General features: G+C 40.8%; 2 protein-coding genes across 7 annotated transcripts in view; both read left to right on the top strand.

Moving 5' to 3' along the window:
- The window catches only part of LOC116689634 (rho guanine nucleotide exchange factor 28), a 37,227-nt gene that overhangs the window by 5,271 nt on the left and 9,361 nt on the right, over positions 1-22,595 (top strand). For 3 of the 5 annotated variants that reach the window (XM_032516206.1, XM_032516204.1, XM_032516203.1), the window contains exons 5-20: positions 106-292; positions 2,802-2,985; positions 3,416-3,617; positions 3,909-3,966; positions 5,281-5,321; positions 5,938-6,010; positions 14,259-14,380; positions 14,558-14,940; positions 15,678-15,852; positions 16,496-16,607; positions 17,639-17,681; positions 19,241-19,330; positions 19,946-20,069; positions 20,833-20,977; positions 21,248-21,303; positions 22,420-22,477. In XM_032516206.1, the coding sequence (XP_032372097.1) occupies positions 106-292; positions 2,802-2,985; positions 3,416-3,617; positions 3,909-3,966; positions 5,281-5,321; positions 5,938-6,010; positions 14,259-14,380; positions 14,558-14,940; positions 15,678-15,852; positions 16,496-16,607; positions 17,639-17,681; positions 19,241-19,330; positions 19,946-20,069; positions 20,833-20,977; positions 21,248-21,303; positions 22,420-22,477 (2,053 nt within the window). Of the gene's footprint in view, positions 1-105; positions 293-2,801; positions 2,986-3,415; positions 3,618-3,908; positions 3,967-5,280; positions 5,322-5,937; positions 6,011-9,150; positions 9,428-14,258; positions 14,381-14,557; positions 14,941-15,677; positions 15,853-16,495; positions 16,608-17,638; positions 17,682-19,240; positions 19,331-19,945; positions 20,070-20,832; positions 20,978-21,247; positions 21,304-22,419; positions 22,478-22,595 lie in introns of those variants that run through there. The other 2 variants (XM_032516207.1, XM_032516208.1) reach the window with 2 other exon arrangements.
- Positions 6,371-22,595, top strand: part of osmr (oncostatin M receptor) — a 34,045-nt gene continuing 17,820 nt past the window's right edge. For both annotated transcript variants that reach the window (XM_032516210.1, XM_032516209.1), the window contains exons 1-2: positions 6,371-6,375; positions 12,431-12,435. The gene's annotated coding sequence lies outside the window, so the exon portion shown is untranslated. The remainder of the gene's footprint in view (positions 6,376-12,430; positions 12,436-22,595) is intronic.

Here is a 22,595-nt window from a genome sequence, read left to right as displayed (position 1 = left end):
ATCCTATAAAAACATGACCTCCTTGTCAGATGTACTCACCTCACCTCGGTTGCATAGAAGTAGTTTTAGAATTGCTGTTTTTTTTGCATTGCACACCATTCTCAGGACCTGGCGGAGCACCTGGTAATCCACGGACATTGCCTGAGCTCCACAGATCACAAGGAGCTGAGCTGCCTCTTCAGCCTGGGCCAGGAGAGCTCTCGCTGGGCTATAGATCGTCGCGTGGCCTTGGCCATGGCCAATCTGGATATCCCTCCGAACTGGAATGTACTGGGGAGCCACAATGGAGATGGTGAGAGCAGGAACAGGCATTTCTGCAAAGAAATGTTGATCGAAAGCACACCACATTTTTCAAATTCTAAAATGTTTAAAACAGTACACATTAGATAGATAAAAGATGAAAACATAAAACTTTGCTATGCAAATTGACAGATGAGGAAGATCTACGAACATTTTAATTGGGAGAAATTGGTGTAAAGAGGGATTTACTATATTTTATTATTCACGTGTCAGTTCATGAACAAAAAGTCTTGTGGGCAGAGATAGTTGACAGGTTTTGTCATAACCTCATCTCTCAAAAATCACACTGGAAACGTGGAGCCAGTGCTACCCATTGAAGGTGAACTCTTCAACTCCCCTCCACCCCCCTTTTTCTCTACCATCTTTCCCATTTTCCATGATTATTGAGCTGAAATCGGAAGTGTACTTGGTCACATGTGTAATTCTGTTAAATTAATCAAAGCCAGTTAAGCACCATGTAATGTGGTTAATGGAGCCTTTCCCTCTGGAAGTCGCCCTAGGCAGAGCTTTATAAATCCAAGGGCGAGTGTGTTTATGGTCGTATGTGTGTGTGCGCTGACCAGCATGTTTACTAGATGCCACCATCTGTTTCTATGATCTGAGTGTTTGTGAGGGGCCACCTACATAAATAACAAACTAGATTTAGTATTAACATAGTTACGGCAGTCTGTTTCATCGCAGCGTCTCCCTCTCAATGTCTGCAGTTAATTTGATAACACTGCTTATGACATCATTCTACTGCCAATGTTGTATGCGACTAAATTATCAATCCCTTACTTTCCTTTGGTGCTTACCATTTGTTTATAGTACATTCTGCCTTTTCAAAGGGACTAAAAAAAATTAACAAAACCTGATTCTGTCAAAAAAACTGAGACGGCATTTGAGCATGGAATCATTAAGTTTGCACTGGACTGAGTGCAGCCATAAACAATTGAGCATTGACATTTTTAATACAGCTGGTTAAAGTGTTACCTTGTGAAATCTGTCTCTATAGATCACAAAGGTCTGCACCCTGATGGCTTGTGGATGCAGAACATTCTTGGGCAAATACAAAAAACGGAGTACTCTAAATTAAACTTTTTGAATATAAAACTAAATTAATCTCTTTTGAAATTAAATTAAAGAAATAGTTTTGACGCATTGGCTTTTATTACCTGTCATCCTTATGTTTGCTAACATTTTCTAATGCCCTGTACAATACAAATGCAAACAGAAATATAATCTTTAAATAAGTGAAGTTAGTTTACATTAAATTTGAAAGATCCCACATCAAGCCCAATTTGTAAAATTGCGTCATTTTCAACATAAACTGTAACCTACAGCACAACATTTGGCATTTAAATAGCCCCCTGCAGCAAATATCAATTGTGATGAGTTTTTTTGTATAATATTGACAGAAGTGTTGATTGTGTTTCCATATTTGAGGCTATAGTTTGCGGTGTAATATCCCAATAAACGTCCTTCAGTCAGTGTCAGTCTATGACCGTATGACCAGTGTATCCATTTGCTAGTGACTCTTTTGCCCTTGCCACATTTTTTGCAGTGTTAGCAACTGATTCAGACAGCATCTCTCTAGCCTCTTTGTACCTCTGTGAGTTGCCTTGGAGACGTAATAATGAAAATGGTGACTATCAGACACTGCTTTTTGTTATTAAATTCAATGTGACACACTTCTGCAGTTGCTTTTATAATTGTGAATTAGTTTTGAATTGCTGTGGAATCAGTCACACACAATGTTATGGGTAAAATTCACAAAACTTGTGATGACACATCCCAAACACAACAAAACTGCATTAGCAGACAAAAGCAGTGGTTACAGTAGACACTCACTTTCACTAAAAGACATGTATCAAGATATTTGATTACTAGTTAAAACAAAACATAAATATGATAAGTTTTACTAAATTGGTTTAGACTACAGAAGTGTTGTTATTATTGTCCAATCAGAGGGAGTTAATTTGATGAGGATCTAACAAATTTCCCTTGACCGGGCTTTGTTGTCCTTTCAATAATAAACTGTAAGATTATGGTGACTTTATGCTGCAGTTTAAAAAATTTGCAACAGTGCATTTCGAAGCTTACTAGCTGCTTGACTGCAGCTAATTTAATGCAGACCAGTTACCTGGACACAGATCTTGTTGAACTGCGCTAAAGGTAGAGAGTGGTGGGCACAGAAATAAGAAGCTGTCACCACTTTGTTAAAAAGTTTTTATTGCTTAAAAGTGGGTCAGTGGACCAGAGAGATCTAGTGCTGTGCAAGAGAAGAAATCAATCATTGCAATTTAGGTTAATTGTCATGAGGAGGTGGTTACCAAGAGTAGATTCTTGACATGTTAGTTTCCTGCTGTTTCTCTCACATTTCACCGCTTACTGTATACATTCTTACATTACTGTTAATCTCACCTCCCTCTTCCAGTCTGATGCTGTCTCAGATCCCATTGCATCCTTTTATCTCTGCAGTTATATTTTTTATGTTATTATATTTCTCCCCTCATCTCCAGAGCACAGTCTCAGGGAGTCTCCCCTCCACCTGGCCGTGCGATGGGGTCTGTATCGGCTGGCAGAGCTGCTGCTTTGTCAGCCGGGGGGTCTGATGGCTGTCAGTCTGCCAAACGAAGAGGGAGTCACACCGCTGCAGCTGGCTCAGACAGCAGGCAGCACCGAGCTCCTGGAGCTGCTCACACAGTAAGATTATAAGATCCAATGGGGAGGGACATTGGCAAATGAATCACTGTTTTGTAGTAACATTATGGGTTCAGTGCAGAGTTTTCCCACACATCAAGGGGAAGCTTTTCTACAAATGTAGAAAGAAACCCAGTTTTACACTTTCTGTCTCCCCATTCATCTATTAGTTATACCTGCTTATCATTTTTAAAGAGTTCCAAGGGATCAATTCCATCTGACATTGGGCATGAGGCGGGGTACACCTTGGACAGCTTAGTACGTAGGCCTGTTTGGCTTGAAAAACTAAAAGACCATCATCTACACTGAGTATGCTAATTACTTTCTATCACATTTGTAATGGTAAAAACAGTGTTCTCTAAGAATATCAACCATAATGTTTGTTTTGTTTTTTTAAAGTTGTGATTAAACTAATCTACCTGTTGTGCTGCAGCCCACCAAACCCTCTTGCCACGCCTCCAGCAGGTCTGTCTCAGGTGTGGGCAGACCGGTCCCGCTTGCTGAGGTTCTGTCATGATACAGGGAACCTGACTCTGACCGTCCGACAGAACCTGAGGTGGAGCTCGGAGGAGAGCCGGCATGCTGACATCCTGCTTCTCAGAGACCGACTCAGAGATGAGGACTTCCTTAGAGAGGTGTGTTTGAGTTATCAGTTTTGTCTGGTGCTGGTAAAGCTACTTCAGGTAAACACAGGATTAAAACACTGTCAATTATGATCCGATATTCAAATAAACATGTAATTTATACAGTCAAAATTAGTGGGCTTTTCTTGGGGGACCTTGCTTGTAAACACAAACAATTCTAAACTGCAACTAATGCACCTGGAAATGCCATCAAATATAGCCAGTTGTAAATTGTTTGATTTCACATATTCATATACATACATACAGCATTCTCTTACCTTAACATCCCCTTTCGTCCCACAGCTCAAAGCTCTGAGGAGGGAACGGGTGGAGACCATCTTAGTGAAGAACGTCGAGAACGGTATCATACCATTCCTAATCTGTTTTGTGGGATTTGAGAGGCTTGGTTGAACTTAACCATCTAGTGTTAACTCTTCTCTTTTATGTTGCAATGGTCTGCCATTTTTTTGTTCTAGTGGTTTGAGAAGAGACACTGTGGCTTGAATCAGGGTACAATACTGATAGACTTGACTGCCCTCCTGTGGCGTTTTGTGGTATTGCAAGTCTGTGAAAAAATGAAGGTAGGGAAAGGAGAAGATGAAAGTAGGAGATTTTTGTGGAGGAAGCTGTGCAAAGAGGCAAAAGTTAAAATAAAAAAGAGGTCTAGTGTCTTGTGCGAACTGTGAACTCGAACAGTAGAGTGAAAGAAGATCATATGATCACAAGCAACCAAACATTTCTAATCTTTAATTCACAGTTAAAGTATGAATCAATTTATTAATATAGTGTGCAAAATAACACAGCAAGCACGCTATATGTTAATAATTAGTACTAAAACGATTGGTTAAATAATTATTTATCAAGTAGTTGATTGACAGGAAATTAATCAGGAAATAACGTTTTACAGACATATGCTTAATCAGAAAATTATTAAAACATTTACCATCAACAGATAGTTGATAATGGAAATAATCATACATTACGGCCCTATCTTGTGTCAGTAGATTCTCATGGGTATATATGTTAGGACGTGCAGTAAAAATGTGAATTGAAAATCAAGTTAGTTCAGGAGAAAAGTTGGAAGGTAACATTCTCTTTTACAAGCTTGTTTCTTTATAGCCTCTGTCTCTCTGTCTCTATCCCTCTTGTTTTGGAGCCAGCTGGCATCACTCTATCAGACTTGAGTCAATGTGTTTTACTTTATCACACTGAGGCACAAAAAGACCTTTATCAGATTGTCTTTTCCTATACATTACATCCACTTCTTTCTCACCCTTCTGCTGGTTGTTTCGTCCTCTCATGTATTTTATTTGTCTCCAACTTTCTCTCAACCTCTATACTTTATGGGTTGCTGCCACCTCTGTGGCATTCATATGCATTTTTACGTGACCCCAGGCTTCGTATCAAACCACCCAAACACTAATTACTGTGCGTTGCTGCATTGTTTCTGGGAAGCATTGATACACACAGTGTCCTTTGATCTGGGATGCACATGGTAGTTACATGAAAAGAAAGGAGATCAGGGCCACACAGTTAAGATCTCCCCAGGTTATGTAAAATATGACTTAACATGGTACACATCGTTAAAAAACAAACATCTGTGCTTACTTGAGCCTCTTTTGAAGTTTAATGGTGGCTGAATGTCTGCATCTGAGCATGTTTTTTTTTCTTTCAGCACTGTATTCAGATATGAATGGAGCTGCTGTAGAAAAACATGTGAGTATTTGATGCATAATGTTTCACATGCTATGGACCAGCATATATTTAACTCATACTGTAAAGACTTATGTGTGTTTAAACCGCTTTATCTGATGAGATGAGTTAAATATGAACATAAGTTACCTGTTCTTCCAAACCATTCCAGACGTTTTTGCCTTTAACTATTTTGCAAAAACAGGTGTTGCTCCTGGATATCAAATTTCAAATTTTAAAACTCTAAGCTCCATTCAGTCTTAATGAACATCTGCATCAACCAGTTGCACTGACTGCCCCTCAATGCTCCACATTGTTTCACTCTTATTGTTCAGGTGTTGGAGTTGGCACCTTGCAAACGCCACTGAATAGCCGACTTTGTGAGCAGTCAAGTGTGTATTTCATGTTTTGAAAGGCGTGTGCACATGACTCCGGTCATCCAATACAACCTTTTTTTTTATGTGATACAGATGGTTACCTAATTGATCTTTTCTCTGTCACACACCTAGGTACTCGCCAAACACTTGTGTTTTTGTACTTAGTTCTGCTCTAGTTTTTGTGGTATGCTTGTGGCCTGATGAGAAAAGTCTCAGTGAGGAATTGTGCGTGTTATTTGGTGAAATGTTCTCTGTTTCTTTAGGACTATGAGGAGTCGCTGATGTTTTGCCTGATTGAAGAGGACGAGGAGGACGATCCATCACAGTCTTACTCTGGTAAAGATTTTATTTTTAAAGTCTTTTTGAACTTCCCTCAGAGTGAGGTTACTTTCTCAGAAGCCTGTTTTTAGATATGGTAAAAATGTTAGAGCTTGCGGTGCCTCAGCTCTAGATCATGTTTTGTGCAGACTGAAACTGATCATTGTTGTTTTAGGTGGTGTTATATTCATAGGAAGTTATCCAAGCTTCTAATCATTAAGTGAGTCCAACTGCAGGAAACGTTTCCTTTCCTGAACAGAACTTGGACGTCTAATCCTTGACGATGGCTGTCTACCATCCCCACAGACTATAAGATCACATTTCAGCCCCATGGCTTCTCTTGCCCCCCTCTCTCTAGAGTTTTTGGAGTCTTGTCACTCTGTGTTTACAGTGATTGTGGCACTGAGAAAGAATCCTGTTAATGCAACATGTAGAGAACTATCCTGAGTCACCCTTTTTCTGCAAGCTGTTATAGTGGGGCATAAATTAATTCTAACTATGTGGCTGAAGGTGGCTTCGCTCTGATCTTCTTCTGGACGGGAAGGGAAGGATTTGAGAGTGGGAACATCCTGCGGGTTAATAATTGGCTTGTATTGGTGCAGAGCAGACTGATGCCTCAGTGAAAGAATGCTGTGGTTACAAGCTGAGGCTTCAGGCTTTAAAACCCTTGGCACTGGACATCTGCAATCTTAACTTCCCTTGGCGGGTTTTGTTTCCATGCTATATGCTTTTGTATTTTGTATTTGTGAGTGAGTGTGTGTGTGTTTGTTGGCTGGTTGAGGATTTTAACATTTTCTGGTCTTTGAAGACCACATGCCTGTGACCTTGATTGGTTGCTTTAAATGCTTTTTGTGGTTCAGAGAAATGATGCTGGTCACTTAAATCCGATTTTCTCTTCAGCTGCCCCTCAATGTCATGTTTAAAATAAAAACAAATAGCTCACATTTATAATAACAAGCGATTACAATGCATATTTGACCTTTGAGGCATTTCAATTCCTCATTAGACATTCCTAAACTGTCGGTCATAACAAGTGACCAGCAGGTTGTTATTTTTTTTTAACAAAGAAGTGAAGCATATAGTGCGATCCAGTCTGTTTTTATCGTTTATGCGTCATCAAATAGACAGACAGAACTTCTGTAGCCAGAGCTTCAGCAGGGATGAGGAATTTTGAGCCTAGCTGTCATGTTCCCCCTGTCTTCTTGATGTCAGCTCTTTCCTCCCTCTGTAAACTACTGTAACTTCATTGGCATGCCTGTAATTAAATACATTATTGCCACAGCAGGTTGTACAAGGTTTACAAAGTGTAATGGTTCCAAACTTAAAAAAAGGACAAATGTCTCTTATGTCTTTCATCCTTCTGCCCCCCTCCACTTCCCCTCACCCCTGCCCTCCTAATGCTCCCTGAATTCAAATACCCCACCCAAAACACACGCTTGCCCCCAAATACCTTTAAACACATACAAACAGACAGACTCATGCACCCATGCCCCTTGGTCCCATCCTCCTAGGTCAGCATTTTAATGTGAGTTTAGTGAATAAACAGCAAATGGCACTTCATCCCGAGGAGGTCTGCTCTCCAGAGCTGAAGAAAGGAAGAAGGTTGGTGTGTGCGTGTTGTTAATGTTTGTGTGCACTCTTGTGTCTGAGACGGAAATGCAGTGGGAAGAGAGCTCTGAAAGGGCTATGGGGAAGTAAAAAAGGGGGTGTTTGTGGCCAAGGCAGTTTTCCAGCAGCTTGTTGAGATCAGGGAGAGGAGATTGATGTGTGTGTGTGTGTGTGTGTGTGTGTGTGTGTGTGTGTGTGTGTGTGTGTGTGTGTGTGTGTGTGTGTGTGTGTGTGTGTGTGTGTGTGTGTGTGTGTGTGTGTGTGTGTGTGTGTGTGAGTGAGAGAGAGATAGGGGGAAAAGAAAGGGAGCAAGAGAAGGGATTTATGATATGGATAGTTTGGCAAGGTGACAACAGACAATGAGTGCAACGCCAGGAACACTAACAAGAGTGTCCTACCCCGGCTGAGGGATCTAATTGGAGAACGGAAAAGGGATTAAACCTAACACACAGACCCCACAAAGGCAGCATTAATGTTCACTAGTACAGTGCCAACACCCCTCCACATGCACACACACACACACACCCTCACCCACACAGAAACTACTTTCTTTAGTCTCAGTGTACCACTGTTTCCCGCCTCTGCATATATTCTGCCTACAAAACCCTCCTCGTCCCCCTTTTCTCTTTTTTATCACATTCCTTCATTTATGTGCATTTATAAACCCATCTTTGCGCGTTTTTCCAGAATGCCATTGTCAGATTTGTCTCTTAAACCCTCTTTACCGTCCCTTTCTGTCATTTTTACCACCTCTATCGAAACCTACTTTTATACTTGCTGCTGCAAACGGAGCACTGTACTTCTGCAAGTTGGCAAAAGGAGAAAAGGTTGGGGGGGGCGCCATGGAAGAAGAAAACAGCAGTGACTCTCACTGCTGTCTCCATGGAGAGGCTGCTGACCTGGCAGACTGCTCCCCCCACGCTCCGATCCCCTTTCCCCCTCAGCTTGGCTTTGACATGCTAAAATATAGAGAAAGAGACGGGGAGAATGGAGTGATTGAGAAGGACTCCTCCGACGTGGCATCAGGCATATTTGGGTGTATGGTTTATACCTTGGAGTGTATGTAGTGTGCAGCTCCACAGCCAGACATATGGCAATCATGGACGCAAAGGGTTAATGATTTTTCCCGTGTGTGAGACTCACCTCCGCTAAGCTGTCTGCCCTCATGTTTGTCTTTTCTGTAGGTTCTGAAGTCACTCCTATGTTTGACTTTTAGACTTTTGCCTCTTTCTGTTTTTCTCACTCCTTCAGTCACCCTTTCCGGCAGTCAATATACTCCTCCCCCCTGCTCCTGTCAGCATGTGTTGATCTCTCTCTCCTTCTCCCTCTCCCCCTGTGCAGTGTGTGTTAGACGAGTGACAGAGAAAGAATTAGAGACCCAAAGTTTGGCACAGAATTGGGAAGAGCAGTCAGAAAAACAGGAAAAAGTGTTGAGAAAAGGAGCAGAAGAAGAAGAAGAAAGGGTTCGGTGCAGGTTCTGTCAGACAGTTGGTGCAGAGTTGTTGAGGGGGAAGGGGAGGATTTTAGGGGGAGGGGTGGCTGGGGGAGACAGAGGGGAACATGCTGGCTCACTCCTGAAGTGTCAGTGTCTACAGTAAGGCTCTGGAAAAGGAAAGTGAACACTGCAGCTAGTCCGCAGTCTGTTCAGACACTGGGAAATGGATGTAAACTAAGGCGCTGTTCATTTATTTATCAAACATCTTGAGCTGTTTAGGTGAAGATTTTCTTGAAGACAGCAAATCATGGATTCTGACTCAGATTCTCCTTTTAACTACTCCTGGCCCTCTTTTCCTAAGATGAGGATGCGCAAGAAGACGGGCAAAAAAGGTGATTCTGAGTGGTGCTGTAATTGATAGCTTGTGGATATTATTTATTTATTTATTTATTTATTTATTTATTTATTTATTTATTTATTTATAGAAGCAATGTTTTTCCACCCTATCACACTGTCAGTTACAGTGTTGGAAAAGAGTTATAGACAGTGTTACCGTGATATTAATTGCTACAGTGTTTCACATTAGATGCATGTGCTTTAATTTCAGTAAGAAAACTGATAACCCTTTTCAGTTGGATCTCTTTCTTAAAGCTACATCATTTACTGGTGGTAAATGGAAGACTTTACCACAAACCGCCCTCCTGGCACTGTTGACTGTGGAACAATACAGTTAAAATTACAATGTTCCCATTAAACATTCATATTCACAGGCCTTCTCTGCAGCACAGAGTCAATCAGAATGAGATAACTGCATGTTTGCCAGTGATGTAACCTGATATCTGACAGTATGTTGGGGAATGTCAGATGTCCACACTAAGCTGATTGAGTGGTTTTGGGCTTTCGACAGCCTCAGTCCACACTGTTGTGTGTGCATGATTCATGAACTTATGTGACTGCTGGGGTTCCATAAAGTGCAAAAGGGAGGCCCATTACTATGTGATTGCATATACTGGGCTCAGGCACCTGCAGTTCATAATCATAATCAGCATTCTGTCAATGGAGCTGAAGTTTAGTGTTTGTTAAAGTTTGTTGTCAATTTTTAGAAACTTAACCCAAATCAGGTTAATCCTACTGCTTAAACTTGGCACACAAGTTTGTTGCTTCATCATTAATTATGGGAAAGCTGAAGTGAAGGCTTAAAATGGTGCAAAACCATTAGGTATTGCTTGTGTGGAAGTTAATGTGTGTGTGTTTGTTGGGAATTGAGAGAGAGAGAGAGAGTCACAGAGTCACAGAGTCACAGAGGAAGATCAAGTTATTGACATTTCTGTGCCATGACTCAACTCTAGTCGTCTTTTCCTCATCTTTCACCATTAACCTCTGCAAGATTATCCAAGTTATTGCTTCTTACTTGTGATTGACATTGGTAAATGTTACGCAATGCAACGCAGTTGATTAGCAAAAACAGCGGCACTTTATAAACGTTTTATGAACTGATCATATATTCTCCAAGTGGATTTAAAAATCTGAAGTACCTGCTAAGTGAAATGTGATTTCAGGTGTCTGGACCCACAAGTTTATTTCTTCACCTTGAGGACTGATTGCTGTTCACTCTAAGTTTACCTCTAACTGGATCTCTTGGGCCGGGTGACGCACGGAAATGTAAACACAACGAGGAATGCACATGCATGTGATGCTTGGAGTGTGATGTTTGACCGCAGGTGTCATAACTCAGAGTGGGTTTGTGGATTTTGGTGGACAATTGTTTTAATGATTTAAACGGCCCTCCATGAACGCTGAAGTCAAACAATTGGCTCAGCCCTCTTATAAAGTAATAAATCCTCTGTTTTGATTCTTTTAGACTTGGCTTGTTATGTTACTCTGCTCCTAATTTCTCCTAGCTGTCCAAAGTGACAATTGTTTGATGCGGTTCTTCAAAAAACACTGGCATCATAAAAGAAGAGACAGCACAGACAAATAACCCCTTCATACTCATAATAAACAAGCCTTGGTGTTTATGAAATTAACAATTATGATTCTGTTTGTCTTGAACATTTTGATCAGCACACCAGCAGCCTCCAAAGAGAGTAAACCTTGAGAAAGAGCCCTTGTGACAGCCCTGCCTCACCCCCTCTTCATCCTGCCTTCCTCGATCTCTCTCTCCCAGGGGTGTGCATGGGTTGAAGGGTCACTCTCTGTGTTTAACTGCCCTGGTCTGGAAAGCCGGCACTGACTGCTGTCTTTGTCTGGGTCTCTGTAAAGCTCGAGCTCTCTCTTTTTTCTCTCTGCTGCTGCTCCAGGCGCTGCTACTGTATAGGGTTGACTCTCGCTAAGGGACATGCTCTGAATATCACATCACTCCAAATATACCTTCCTTGAACAAAATCCAATCACAATAGCCCCACGCATTGCTCTGCATTCCTTAAAACCTTCTCTGACATGGCAATCTGCGGACAACAATGTCCGTCTCAGCAATAAAAGCAGCTTCTCCGGAGAAGGATTGATTTTCTGCAGCACTAACTTGTCAAAAATATGAACTCCCTGGTTCTCTGTTATTCCCCCAGTTAACTAATGTTAAACACAGATCGCAGCCCCTGACAGTAATGTTCACTGAGGCAGTGTTTATGGGTCAGAGGTGTGTGAATGATCAGGCCCATGGCAGCCAGCTGTGGCTTTGGACCTGGCCCAGAACCCTAACTGTTAGGCTTGTCTGTCAAGTTCCTTAAGTGGGCTTGTATGAAACGGTATCGGCTTTCAAACAGACAGTGGTTTGACCCACATCCAGAATCTGACCTTGTTTCTAGATTTAATGTTGGAGTCAAACTAATCCAACCATACATAGTAGAAGGTGGAGGTATTGTGTATCTGGATTCAGGTTCATAAACCGTATAATATTTTCAGGTGGAACTAAAAGGATCCAAAAGTTTTTTGTGTTTGTTTTTTACCAGAAAAAGACTTGTATTTAGTAGTAGTAGTAGTATTCATATTTTGTCATTTTCTTCTCATTTCAGGATGTACTAACTTTAAGTACATTTACGTTCTTGGAGATATGATTCATTTTGAGAGGTACTTCGTAACTTTAGGATTGATGTGGAGTGGGCTCTGTATGTCCTGCAGTGGTTTATCTTGAGTCTATATCTTTACGGTGGTTGGGGATGGAACAGGACTCATCTGGTGTCCTCATCAATGTCTCCCTGACTCCCTGTTGCCTTTCAGATGTTTTGGACTCACTGCCTACAGGAAGCACAGCCAATTGTTGGTTTGATTTACTCTCTGCTACAAATGCTGGATGTCTGCTCCTACTCTGTGGGGCTGGCAGCTTGGAAACTATAGATAAACTATGTATTTCTTTTTTAAAGAACTGTTGAGTCTCTGTTTAATATCTGCTTGATGAGTTTAGGTGGAAACAGCGGTGCCAAAGACAATTTTTTTCACCACTGGCATTGTTGCAGGCATGGCTTGGCCAGTGACCGGGGAGACATTATTAGGAACATATAATTTAACTGAGCTAATGAGGCTGCCTCTTCTGGTTAATGTGAAGAGTACTGCATGTTTACCACCGATTACTAATGTGGTTAGAATTTCTTTTTTTCTCCAGTGAAAGCTTTGCAGATTGTGTGTTTTCTTAGCTGCATTTCCCATGCATAATCCTGTCATACCTGTTAGCCGCTGAATTGTAACACAATCGTTTTCTATGTGCGCACTTAGAAGTTCCATTAAAGCACTAAGGGGGAGTTGGTAGATCTATAAATGTTTTGGATGTAAGGTTCTTGTAATTTGTGGATGTAAGTTCTGTAGTTTTTTTGCGAATGTTCAGCAATCATACAGCGGGAAAATTATCACTGAAAAGCTAGACACACATTTTACCACTGGTGTTAGACTCGTAGTGATTTTTGACAACAGTCAAAATCAACCTTTTACATATAACTACAGTTTACAGGTTTCAGATGTAACATAAGCTGCACAGTGAGTGTGGTTCTGAGATTTGACAAAGTTAGACAGAAAACTCAAACAATGTGATGTCCTGTAACACACAGTGGAAACTACTGCACATCTGCAACTTCACATTAGTTTGAGCCTTTGAGTTTTAAAGTTCATACGTGACCTTGAAAACAGAAGTTACCTAAACAATTTCACCTCAAGGTCCATTTAGTAGCTGTTTATGGAGCTTTAAATTGTATCACATAATCTTCATCAGCAGATGGGGGATTGCCCAGTTGTCATGGAAATGTAGTTGTTCACATTTCCATTTTTATTAAACACTTATACAACTTTTTGTCCTTGTGGGCTTTACAGTTTATTGTATCCCATGATCCCAAACCTTCATATTAAGTAGTTATTCCCACCAGTTCAAAGTTTAGATTTAATTCAACTTTGTATTTTATTTAGGATTCAACAGGTTATGTACTGTACATCATGTACCTATACATATGCTGTACACAGACATGCAGCATATACAGCATGTGCACATTAATGAGTTGGAAGTTTAGTATATTAGTGTATGTGTTATAGTGTTTCCTTTCTAATCTCACCTCCACAATTTCACTGTTTATTTTGTCACGTCTCATAGTGTTGTGCAAATAAGCTCAAACAATACTTAACTGTGTTGCATTGATGTCTCATCAAACGTCTGCTTAAGTGAGTTCTGTAGTGAGTAACGTACAGCCTCTTTGTGTTTGTGCATACCAGCAGGTTGTTTTCTAACCAGAAATACTTTCCGAGAAATTGTGTTGTGAAGAAGCTGTGTTTTGTGCAGAGTAGCATCCCAGAGGGGTTGTGTGTGTATTGAGAGTATGAGTGTTTTCCCCTGTTTAACATCAGAACCAGGCTACTGCTCACAGTGACTCTACTGTGTTGAAAGGGTTTCTCTCAATGCAACTGTGTGCTCACCGGGAGTTTTTTCCACTCACCCGCTGTATTGAAGGCAGGGTGGGTGAAGAAACATGCCTTCAGATGCCCGCTCCCAACTCCATGCACACCAATTCACGTGTGTGCACATAGATCCATTCAGACAGACACGCACCCTCATAAGGGTCTCTTGGTCCTGAACAATGACATGCAACTGCCCAGGATGTCTATGTCACTTCCAGTGTTTGTGAGAAATTATTTGGTGTTGCTGTGGAAACTAAATATAACATTGAAAAAAAATCCCATTTCTCTTTCTCTCTCTCTTGCTTTCTTTTTTCTTTCTCTTTCTCTCTCTGGATCCCTCCTTTTCTGTAGAGAAAAGCCAGTCCATTAGAGAGAGCCAGGCCCCATCCCCGACTCTGGCTGCAGCTGCCAGACTGTCAGCGATGATACACGGCAAAGACAGAGTATACGCTAATGCTATGCTGGTGGACCAGGTGAGTCGGCCTGAAATTAGTGTTTCTTTCTGTGTAAAGATACACACATGCTTACAAACGTTATATAGTCAGTCAGAAACAGATTTGGCTCATATGATGTAAAAGGTTTCATCCCAGGAGTCAGACTGTTGGATCGTTCCATCTCATTGCCTCCACTTTCTCACTTTTCTGTTCCAGGTGGATGACGCTGACATTAAATACCGCTCTCCAGGGAAGAGCGAGGTGATCCCTGCACCCCATCTTGGCAGCCCTAGCTGGGACGTCTTCTCCATGACTCCCTCTGACTCAGGGAACTGCACCCAGAACCAGCACCCATCATCACCCTATAATAGGGAGAGGGGAATCCAAGCCCTCGGCCGGGAGAATCACAAGGAGCCATCCCCTTGCATCTCTCCCCCCTCTCCCTTTACTTCCTCCTTGTCTTTTCCTTCCTCCCCCCTCGCTTCCGCCTCCCGTTTGTTCGAGGGAGCACAAAGGCATCCGATGCAGCCATTTCTGCCAGTTTCTCCTGCTTTGAACCGCAGAGGATGCAGCTTAACTGAGGCGAGCCGGGGTCTGAGGTAGGAAGCTAATGTTGTTAATTATGGAATAAAAAATGTAAAGGCCCTTAAAGTGTAACATATTATATTTAATTGCAGAACTCTAAACGCGACTGGCTCAAAACAGTTTTTTTAAAGTGGGAGAACAAATATGCTAAGTGGAGGTTGTGTTGTGTGATCTTCCTGTGACTAACCCATTCTTAGACAACAAAGTATCAATGTTTTGTAATTTCAGCGAAAGCCTTTCTTGACATTTTGTTTCGTGATTGTAGTCAGTGAAGGTACAAAGTGAAGTCGCTGAACATTCCTTCCAGTCCCCTTAGTGCTGTAGGATCTTCTCTGTGAGCCCTAAAGATGGCAAAATGCTACACAATTCTGATTAGAGATTATAGCCTAATGACTGTCTATGGTGATTTTGAAGATGAAGATGATCTGCACACATCTGTACACAATGGTGGAGGTCCCAAATGTCCTAGAGCTGAGATTTACTGAAGCCAATGCCACACTATCATGTAAACCACCAAAGTAGAAATAACATGACTCTGATCTGCTGGCACAAAGAGGCATTTAGCGCCTCATCTTCTTGCTAATCTGATCTGAACACAGTTGTTTTTGTCTACAACTGTGATGTATAATGCCTAGACCTTTGGCAGTCAGTATGTTCCTAGCTTAATCTTATCATGTAGACTGCAGAAGCAACAGTCTTTCACTGAATTGTGTGTGTGTGTGTGTGTTTGTTTGTTTGTTTGTTAAAACAGTCCTAGTCTTGAGTGTGACAGTGGAGAAGAAGACTTCCTGGTACGCTCCTACCCCTGCTCATCTATAAAGAAGCAGTCCACCCTACGATCCAGCTCAGGAGAGGAGAAGGACTCTTTCAACACGTCACCAGACTTTAACCACACACACTCTGACAGCACACACACGTCCACCAAGGTACACCGTCATGATACATCTTGTATTAGACATCCAACAGAGGTTTTCTCCATGTTTGTGGAAACCCATGTGGCTTGAGATAGAACGACTGCAAAACTTCCCGTCCTGGTTCTCACAATTATTTATTCCAAACAATAAAACATTGTCTTTGTGACAAGATTGCCCTCTAGACAAGAAATTTAAAAGTTTGTGTTTATTCTTTTCTGATAGCCTACATATACATACCTTATAAATTGCTCTAGAGGCATACAACAGTTTGACTTGATACTTTAGTTGACAGATAAGCAGGTCACCTTCGTCAGAACTGTTTCCACTGTGACATGAAATGCTGGATGCATCATTTTTTCATTCAAATATATATAATTTTTTTTAAATGCAGCAGGATTCATACATTACAATACATAATACAAGCACGACAACTCACTAAAGGCTCAAAACAGTAAATGCAAAGTCAGACACAACCTGCCCTACAATCATCAATTAATAAGCCCAGACTGTCAACAGCTCAATAATGTGAACAGAAAGTGTGTATTGATGTATTGTTTGGATCTATTGGCAATTTTCCTGTTCACAGAATTGAGCCTCTGAACTTCTGCTTACTGCTCTGCCTGATCTGTTCCTTCTGATCTGCTTTCTCACCTAGAACCCAGAGGAATCCGAGGTTCGCCTGCGCTCCTACTCTTACTCCTCTCCCAAGGCCAAGCCGTCACGGCCACTGCTAAACCGAGACGTAGCCATCACTGACCTGACAGAAGGTGAATGGACTTTGACCCCTTTGACCTGTAATCTTTCTTTTCCCAGTAGCCAGCTGAATGGACACATTTTGCCACGTCTAAAAGGGAGAAAACCAGACAGGTGTCATAAATCAACTGAACCTCTATGAAGTATATGTGTGTTTAGTGTCGGCTCTGCTTTGATACCACACCACTAGTTGTATGCCAGTGTGCCGCTTTAAGGCTATGCTTTGTCCTATGTAGATGCTGTTTTCAGCATCAGCAGCCGTTCTCTGCTTCAAGCTTTATCTCTCTCTAAATCCCTCTCTCGTCTCAACCAAGTTAGTAAGTGCAAAAACAGCCTAGATTAGCAACTTGGTTGGCCGGTGAATATTTTTCAGTGTGGTGAACTACAAGATAAACTGGTGATTATCAAGAGCTGCACAACTAAAAGGCATAGCTGGTGTATTTAGCCTTGTTTTAGGAATAAACAAATAATGATGCTGCACATTTAGTTGTAAAAGGATTCGCACTGATATTTTGATTTCACACATTTTTGCAAAATTATGTTTCCCGAAGCTTGATGTCGAGCCTTTTTTATCAGTATTGAAACAATCGTCATCTAAACTCCACTCATTTATATGATGACGAATATGATGAAGTAGAGGTCTGAATCTTTAGGACTGCACATTTTTTATTATTTTGAGACTAGATCATTTGAAGGAGGAGTTGTTTCTACCATGAGGGTTCTGTTCTGCTTCTATTTTTGTGCATATTTTCTTTCATTCTTGGTTTTGATTTTTCCATCTTTGGTGTCATCTGTTTTAAAAAAAAAAAAAAAAAAAAAACTCTTGTCCTTAAATGTAACTGTGTTTGGTATTTCTCTAAAGTGGTTTGATGAATCCAGACTGTTTCAAGGAATCTTGTATTTACTTCTAACTCCTTTCCGATGATGGTGTTTAACGCCCGGATTGACTGGCTGATTCACTTACAATCTGTCACAATGTCTTTCATTTTATAGACATTTATTTCTGGCTTACTCATTTGCCTGTCCTTGTTACTCTTCTTTACAGAGCTGAGAGCATTCAGCCCGACTGAGTCTACCAGAGAAAAGAGGTAAAGCCAGTGTGTCATTTCATGAGCTCAAGAGCATTCTCCCCCCCCGATTGCTCAGACGTTTCTCTATTTTTAACCATCAGCCAGTACGTTTACATCCACACCTACTATTCAGAAAAAGACAATATTACAAATTTGATACAGGTCATGTAAACGGCATATTCCGGTTGGATACAATAAAGGAAAAAATGATTGGATTCCCTTCTGATTTTGTACATTTGCCCACTGACAAAGAAATGATCAGACTATAATTTTAATGTTAGATTTATTTTAATAGTGAGAGACAGAATAACAAAAAAAAAATCCAGAAAAATACATGTCAAAAATGTTATAAATTGATTTGCATTTTATTGTATTTGACCCCTCTGCAGAAGTAATAAGGCCCTTTTCCAAATATAGCACAAACCAACCAGCCCTCAGTTTGCAAGGCTGGAGACCCTATAAGAAGGAGAAACACAGCTACTTTTAAACATGATCAAAGACATGGACAGGTTTTTGGATATACACAAACATTACCACGCCGACCTTTTCAAGAAGTTGGTTGAGGGACGCTGTGTTTGCACGGTCCAATAAATACGCCGCCGGTAAACTTTGAAACAATCCTGTTTTGCATGGCTACATGTAAATGCGAATATTAGTGGAATACTCACTTTCATTAGCCATGTAAAAATCTTAGTCTCAATATTGTCTTTTTCGGAAATAGGGCAAAAACAGAATATTATGTGCATGTAAACGTACTGTGTTGACCAGTGGTTAGAGATTGGCTTAAATGTGCAAACCTATGTGTTTGTTTTCATGTGTAAATTTATCTCCCGTATTAAACCTGTGGTTGGGGTATGAGTGTGCAAGATGCAACATACTTCCTGTTGCAAGGCAGAGGCCAGAATACGCTCTGATCGCAACTTCAAAATAACCCTGAATAAACGGCAAAGCGTTCCTGGACCTCAGAAACGTCTTAGCTAATGTGTAGAACACATAAATGATACTTGTAGCATGTACATATTGTAGTATCTATTTTTGTATGTTTTTTTTTGTAACAGGCACACTTAATGTTCTACCGTGACAATTTTCTTTTTCATTTCATAAATCCCACAATCCATATTCATTTTATAGTTTATTTCATCTCACCGCCTCATGAATGTATCATGCGCTAATACATTTAGTTTGATTATAATCATGCATTGCTAACAGAGGAAACATTTTAGAGGATCGTATTAGGCAATTAGATTATCTTATTACATCATAGGATTATTGTATTAGAATAGACCATATTAATACTACAATATTCACAACACCAACCTTATCAGACTCACTGACCATGTATGTTCTTCATAATCTCAGTATCCAGCCAATGTTAACAAAATATGGATGTTGGCTAAATCATTATGTAGCACAAATATTTACACGTATAGTCATCTTACTTTTCCCTACACGCTTTATTAGGCCCAGAAATAGTTTGCAGACTCTAATTTTAGACACCATACAGACTATTAACATTTTGAGTCTCCTGATAACCCGAAACACAACAACCTGGTCTGAGTTGTGTTATATCCATGCAGGGTTTTGGGTTTCCGTAAACGGGCCCAGTCAGCAGAGGAGGAGAGCAGCCCATCGCTCCAACACCTCACCCTCACAGAGTTCCTCAAAGAGTATGTTTATTTTTTACCAAAACGGCCTCACAGCCATGCATGTGTGGCTTAACTCAACCTAACCCCCTCATAAAACCACTCCCCAACTCATCCATTAACCACATGGATTCTCTTCAGTTGTCTGTGATCATATGTGAATCCTCAGAATTATATTAACACTTTTTTGTGTCAGGTCACACTCACAGTATATGTTTATGACATTGCATGTTTCTGTCCTTTACATTCTGTAGCCTTTCGCCTAGAATGTGTAGTGTAACTAGCATAAGTTGCTGTAAATAGTTGACACATTATTAATTGCATCATTCCAAGGTTGAACTATATATAGCATCCACTAGATTCCATAGACTTCCAAGCATGCTAAGCATGTTGTTATGCGTAATAGTCTGTAGACCAGGGGTTTCGGAAGACTGTCTGGACATTCTTTCATTCCAGCATGACACCAATATACCTGGTTATTTAACTCTCTTTAGTATATTATAGTGTATATAAGTACTTAAATAATCATTAGTTTTCTAAAGAGCATGCATGTTGGTCTTGAATACTGCAGTCTTCCACAAGCCAAAATGATATTGGGAGTTGCGATGGTTGTTGACTGAAATGTTCACACTAATACAGGATCGAGGATGAGGAGTTGGATAAATACATAATCCCGTCTAAGGTTGAATCAGAGAAGTACAAAGTCAGCCGGACCTTCAGCTTCCTCAAGAGCAGGATGTCCAGCACTCGCAACAAGACCAAGGTGAGGATGCACAGTGGAAAATAAGATTCTTGCTGGAACCCACTTGTGTTTAAAACATGATTGAGAAATCCCTATAGTTGAACTTTATATTTAAAAAGTCAGAGCTGAAAGGCCTCCCAAAGTAGTGCAGTAAAAGGTTTACCACCTCTTAGACAGGCCAGGTCAGAATTCCTGTGCTGGGGAGCCATTGTCTGTGTGCGGTGCCTTTATTTGGAGGGGGGGGAATTCCCGCTCCTCAGGTCTTAGCAACGGGACACAGTGAAAATATCCTCTTACATAATGTGTAGACCCCCACCACACAGCGTGAGAAGCCAAAACACATTCCATATTACACTCTGTCTCATAAACACATGTGCATGTGTTCAAGAACATGTTTCCAAATATGTACACACACGATGCATATCAACAGTCAAAAAATAAACATACACTCTCTGATTTCCTTGTAATGTTTGATAAGAAAATAAACATTACATTATCACACACATGCACAGAGGAATCCCCCTAATGCCCCCCTAAGGATAAAGCCATCCCCATGGACCTTAACAAAACAAACAGAACAGCTCACTCCAAGGACTCTTTATCTCAACTAACTCCACTTTAACAGGTGTGTTTCAGTAAGAAGATGACCGCTATATGCCTCTTTGTGCCTGTTGATCACAGTCATGTTATTTCTACTTTGGTGGTTTACATGATATTGTGACATTAGCTGCAATAAATGTCAGCTGAAGGAGTATGTTTAAAATATTTATGACTTGCGTTTCAGCTGAAGGGGAAAGAGGTGAAGGAGGGAAAGGAGAAGTCGGGAGCCGCTAATGGACACCAGTTTGTTCCTGTGTCTCCATCTGGTCCCGCTCTCTGTGTGGCATGCGATAAGTCTGTTTCTGGGAAGGAGCTGTTGCAGTGCTCCAGTAAGTATTGTACTGTCAGTACTGTTGTTGTTTTATGTCCCATGGTGGATGAACTGTTTAGGGTTTGTTTAAATGTCTTTGCACGTGCCGCCTGGATGTTTTGTTTAGCAGAAGACATGAAGTCAGTTTTCTTCCTTTCACAAAGTCAACATTGATTTTGAGGAGCAAGGTAGTTTTAAAGCCATCTGGACTCTGAATCCAGAGATGTGGTCATTTTGTTTGTTATCAGTTAACTGATGAAATTAACTGGGATTTTTTTTTTGTCTGTAGACTGTTTCTTGAATGTCCATAAAAACTGCAGGGAGTCTGTTGCAGCCTGTGGAAAGGTAACCATCATCACCACACATCTAGTTTAATATTAAAACCAACAATTTATTTCATAATTGTCATAATTACTTCAAATAATATTTTAAAGGAAAAAATTCCCTCCCTCCCTCAAAACAACCTAGAATGTGGGGTCATATTAAAATATTTGCTAGAATGTCAAGGGTTCAGTTTTTTTTTATGTTCCATGATTTTGTGTGTCAAACAATCTTTCTGGGAGAAACTCTTTCTCCGCCATTAAAGGGGGACTCCACCAATTATACACAAATGTCAAAGTGCGCACTGTTCAGCCTAGAGAGAATACATTTGTAACTACAATATGCTATAGATGGCATCATGGGAAATGTGGGGGTCAAGCATTATTGTGTTGGGTGCATTTCCTTCCACATAAAACATTTGCTAAAGCTTCCAGTCTTCTTTTTCACTGCCTTTGCCTTTTATTGACACATTTGTAAGTTTCTTGGCGCAATATCAACAGAATAGCATCAAACCACCTCCTGAACACGCTCGGTCAATTGCACAGGCGTCTCTGTGTGTGGGCATGACGCAAACAAAACGGGGACACACTTGTAAAAAGCTATTACTGCTATTACTTTTGTTAATCAAACTCTCCACTCAATGTTCTGAATCCAATGGGTTTCCACAAGATCTCAAAATCCATCTGGGGAAATGATTGAAATCTGTAATTGTCAAACTACTATTGGTCTGAAACGCATGTTGTGTGGCAGCATCATCCCCAGTTCAAATCCAGCTTTTGTTGCAGGTCTTTTCCTCTGTCTTTCCCTGTTTTTCCTGTCACACTCAGCTGTGCTGTGTCATGAAGGCAAAATGCTAAAAAAAGAAATAAATCAGTTACTGAAGTATGGGCAGGTTAAGAGGAAGTAGGTACAACGGGAAGAGTAAATTCCAACACTTGGTGATAAAGGAACTGCTGGGATGTGTTAAACATCCCAAACTGATGATGTGTAACTAGAGTATCTGGGGGGTTCTCTTTAGGCATAATTTGACTTAAATTGTTGCGTTACAACAACCACAATAAGTTAATATTTAAAACACAAACACTATGATTTACAGCTGCAGCTGAAGCTTGAAGTTGATATGATTTTGTGTTTCCTCAGAAGCTGCAGGAGAGGAATGCATTGCTGACTAAAAGCAAGACCTTGTCTCTCCCACACAGTGAGTCAGAAATTACAGCGTGTCCCCCCTCCCATTGTGTCCTCCCTTGGTCTTTGATTAAGTTTTTACCTGTCCTCCCTTGCTTCTCTTATAGTAGCCATTGCCCCTCTCTCCATTC

The sequence above is a fragment of the Etheostoma spectabile genome, chromosome 5, assembly GCF_008692095.1.
Source record: "Etheostoma spectabile isolate EspeVRDwgs_2016 chromosome 5, UIUC_Espe_1.0, whole genome shotgun sequence".
Classification (NCBI taxonomy): Eukaryota; Metazoa; Chordata; class Actinopteri; order Perciformes; family Percidae; genus Etheostoma; species Etheostoma spectabile.
This window is presented reverse-complemented; position numbering and strand designations above follow the sequence as displayed.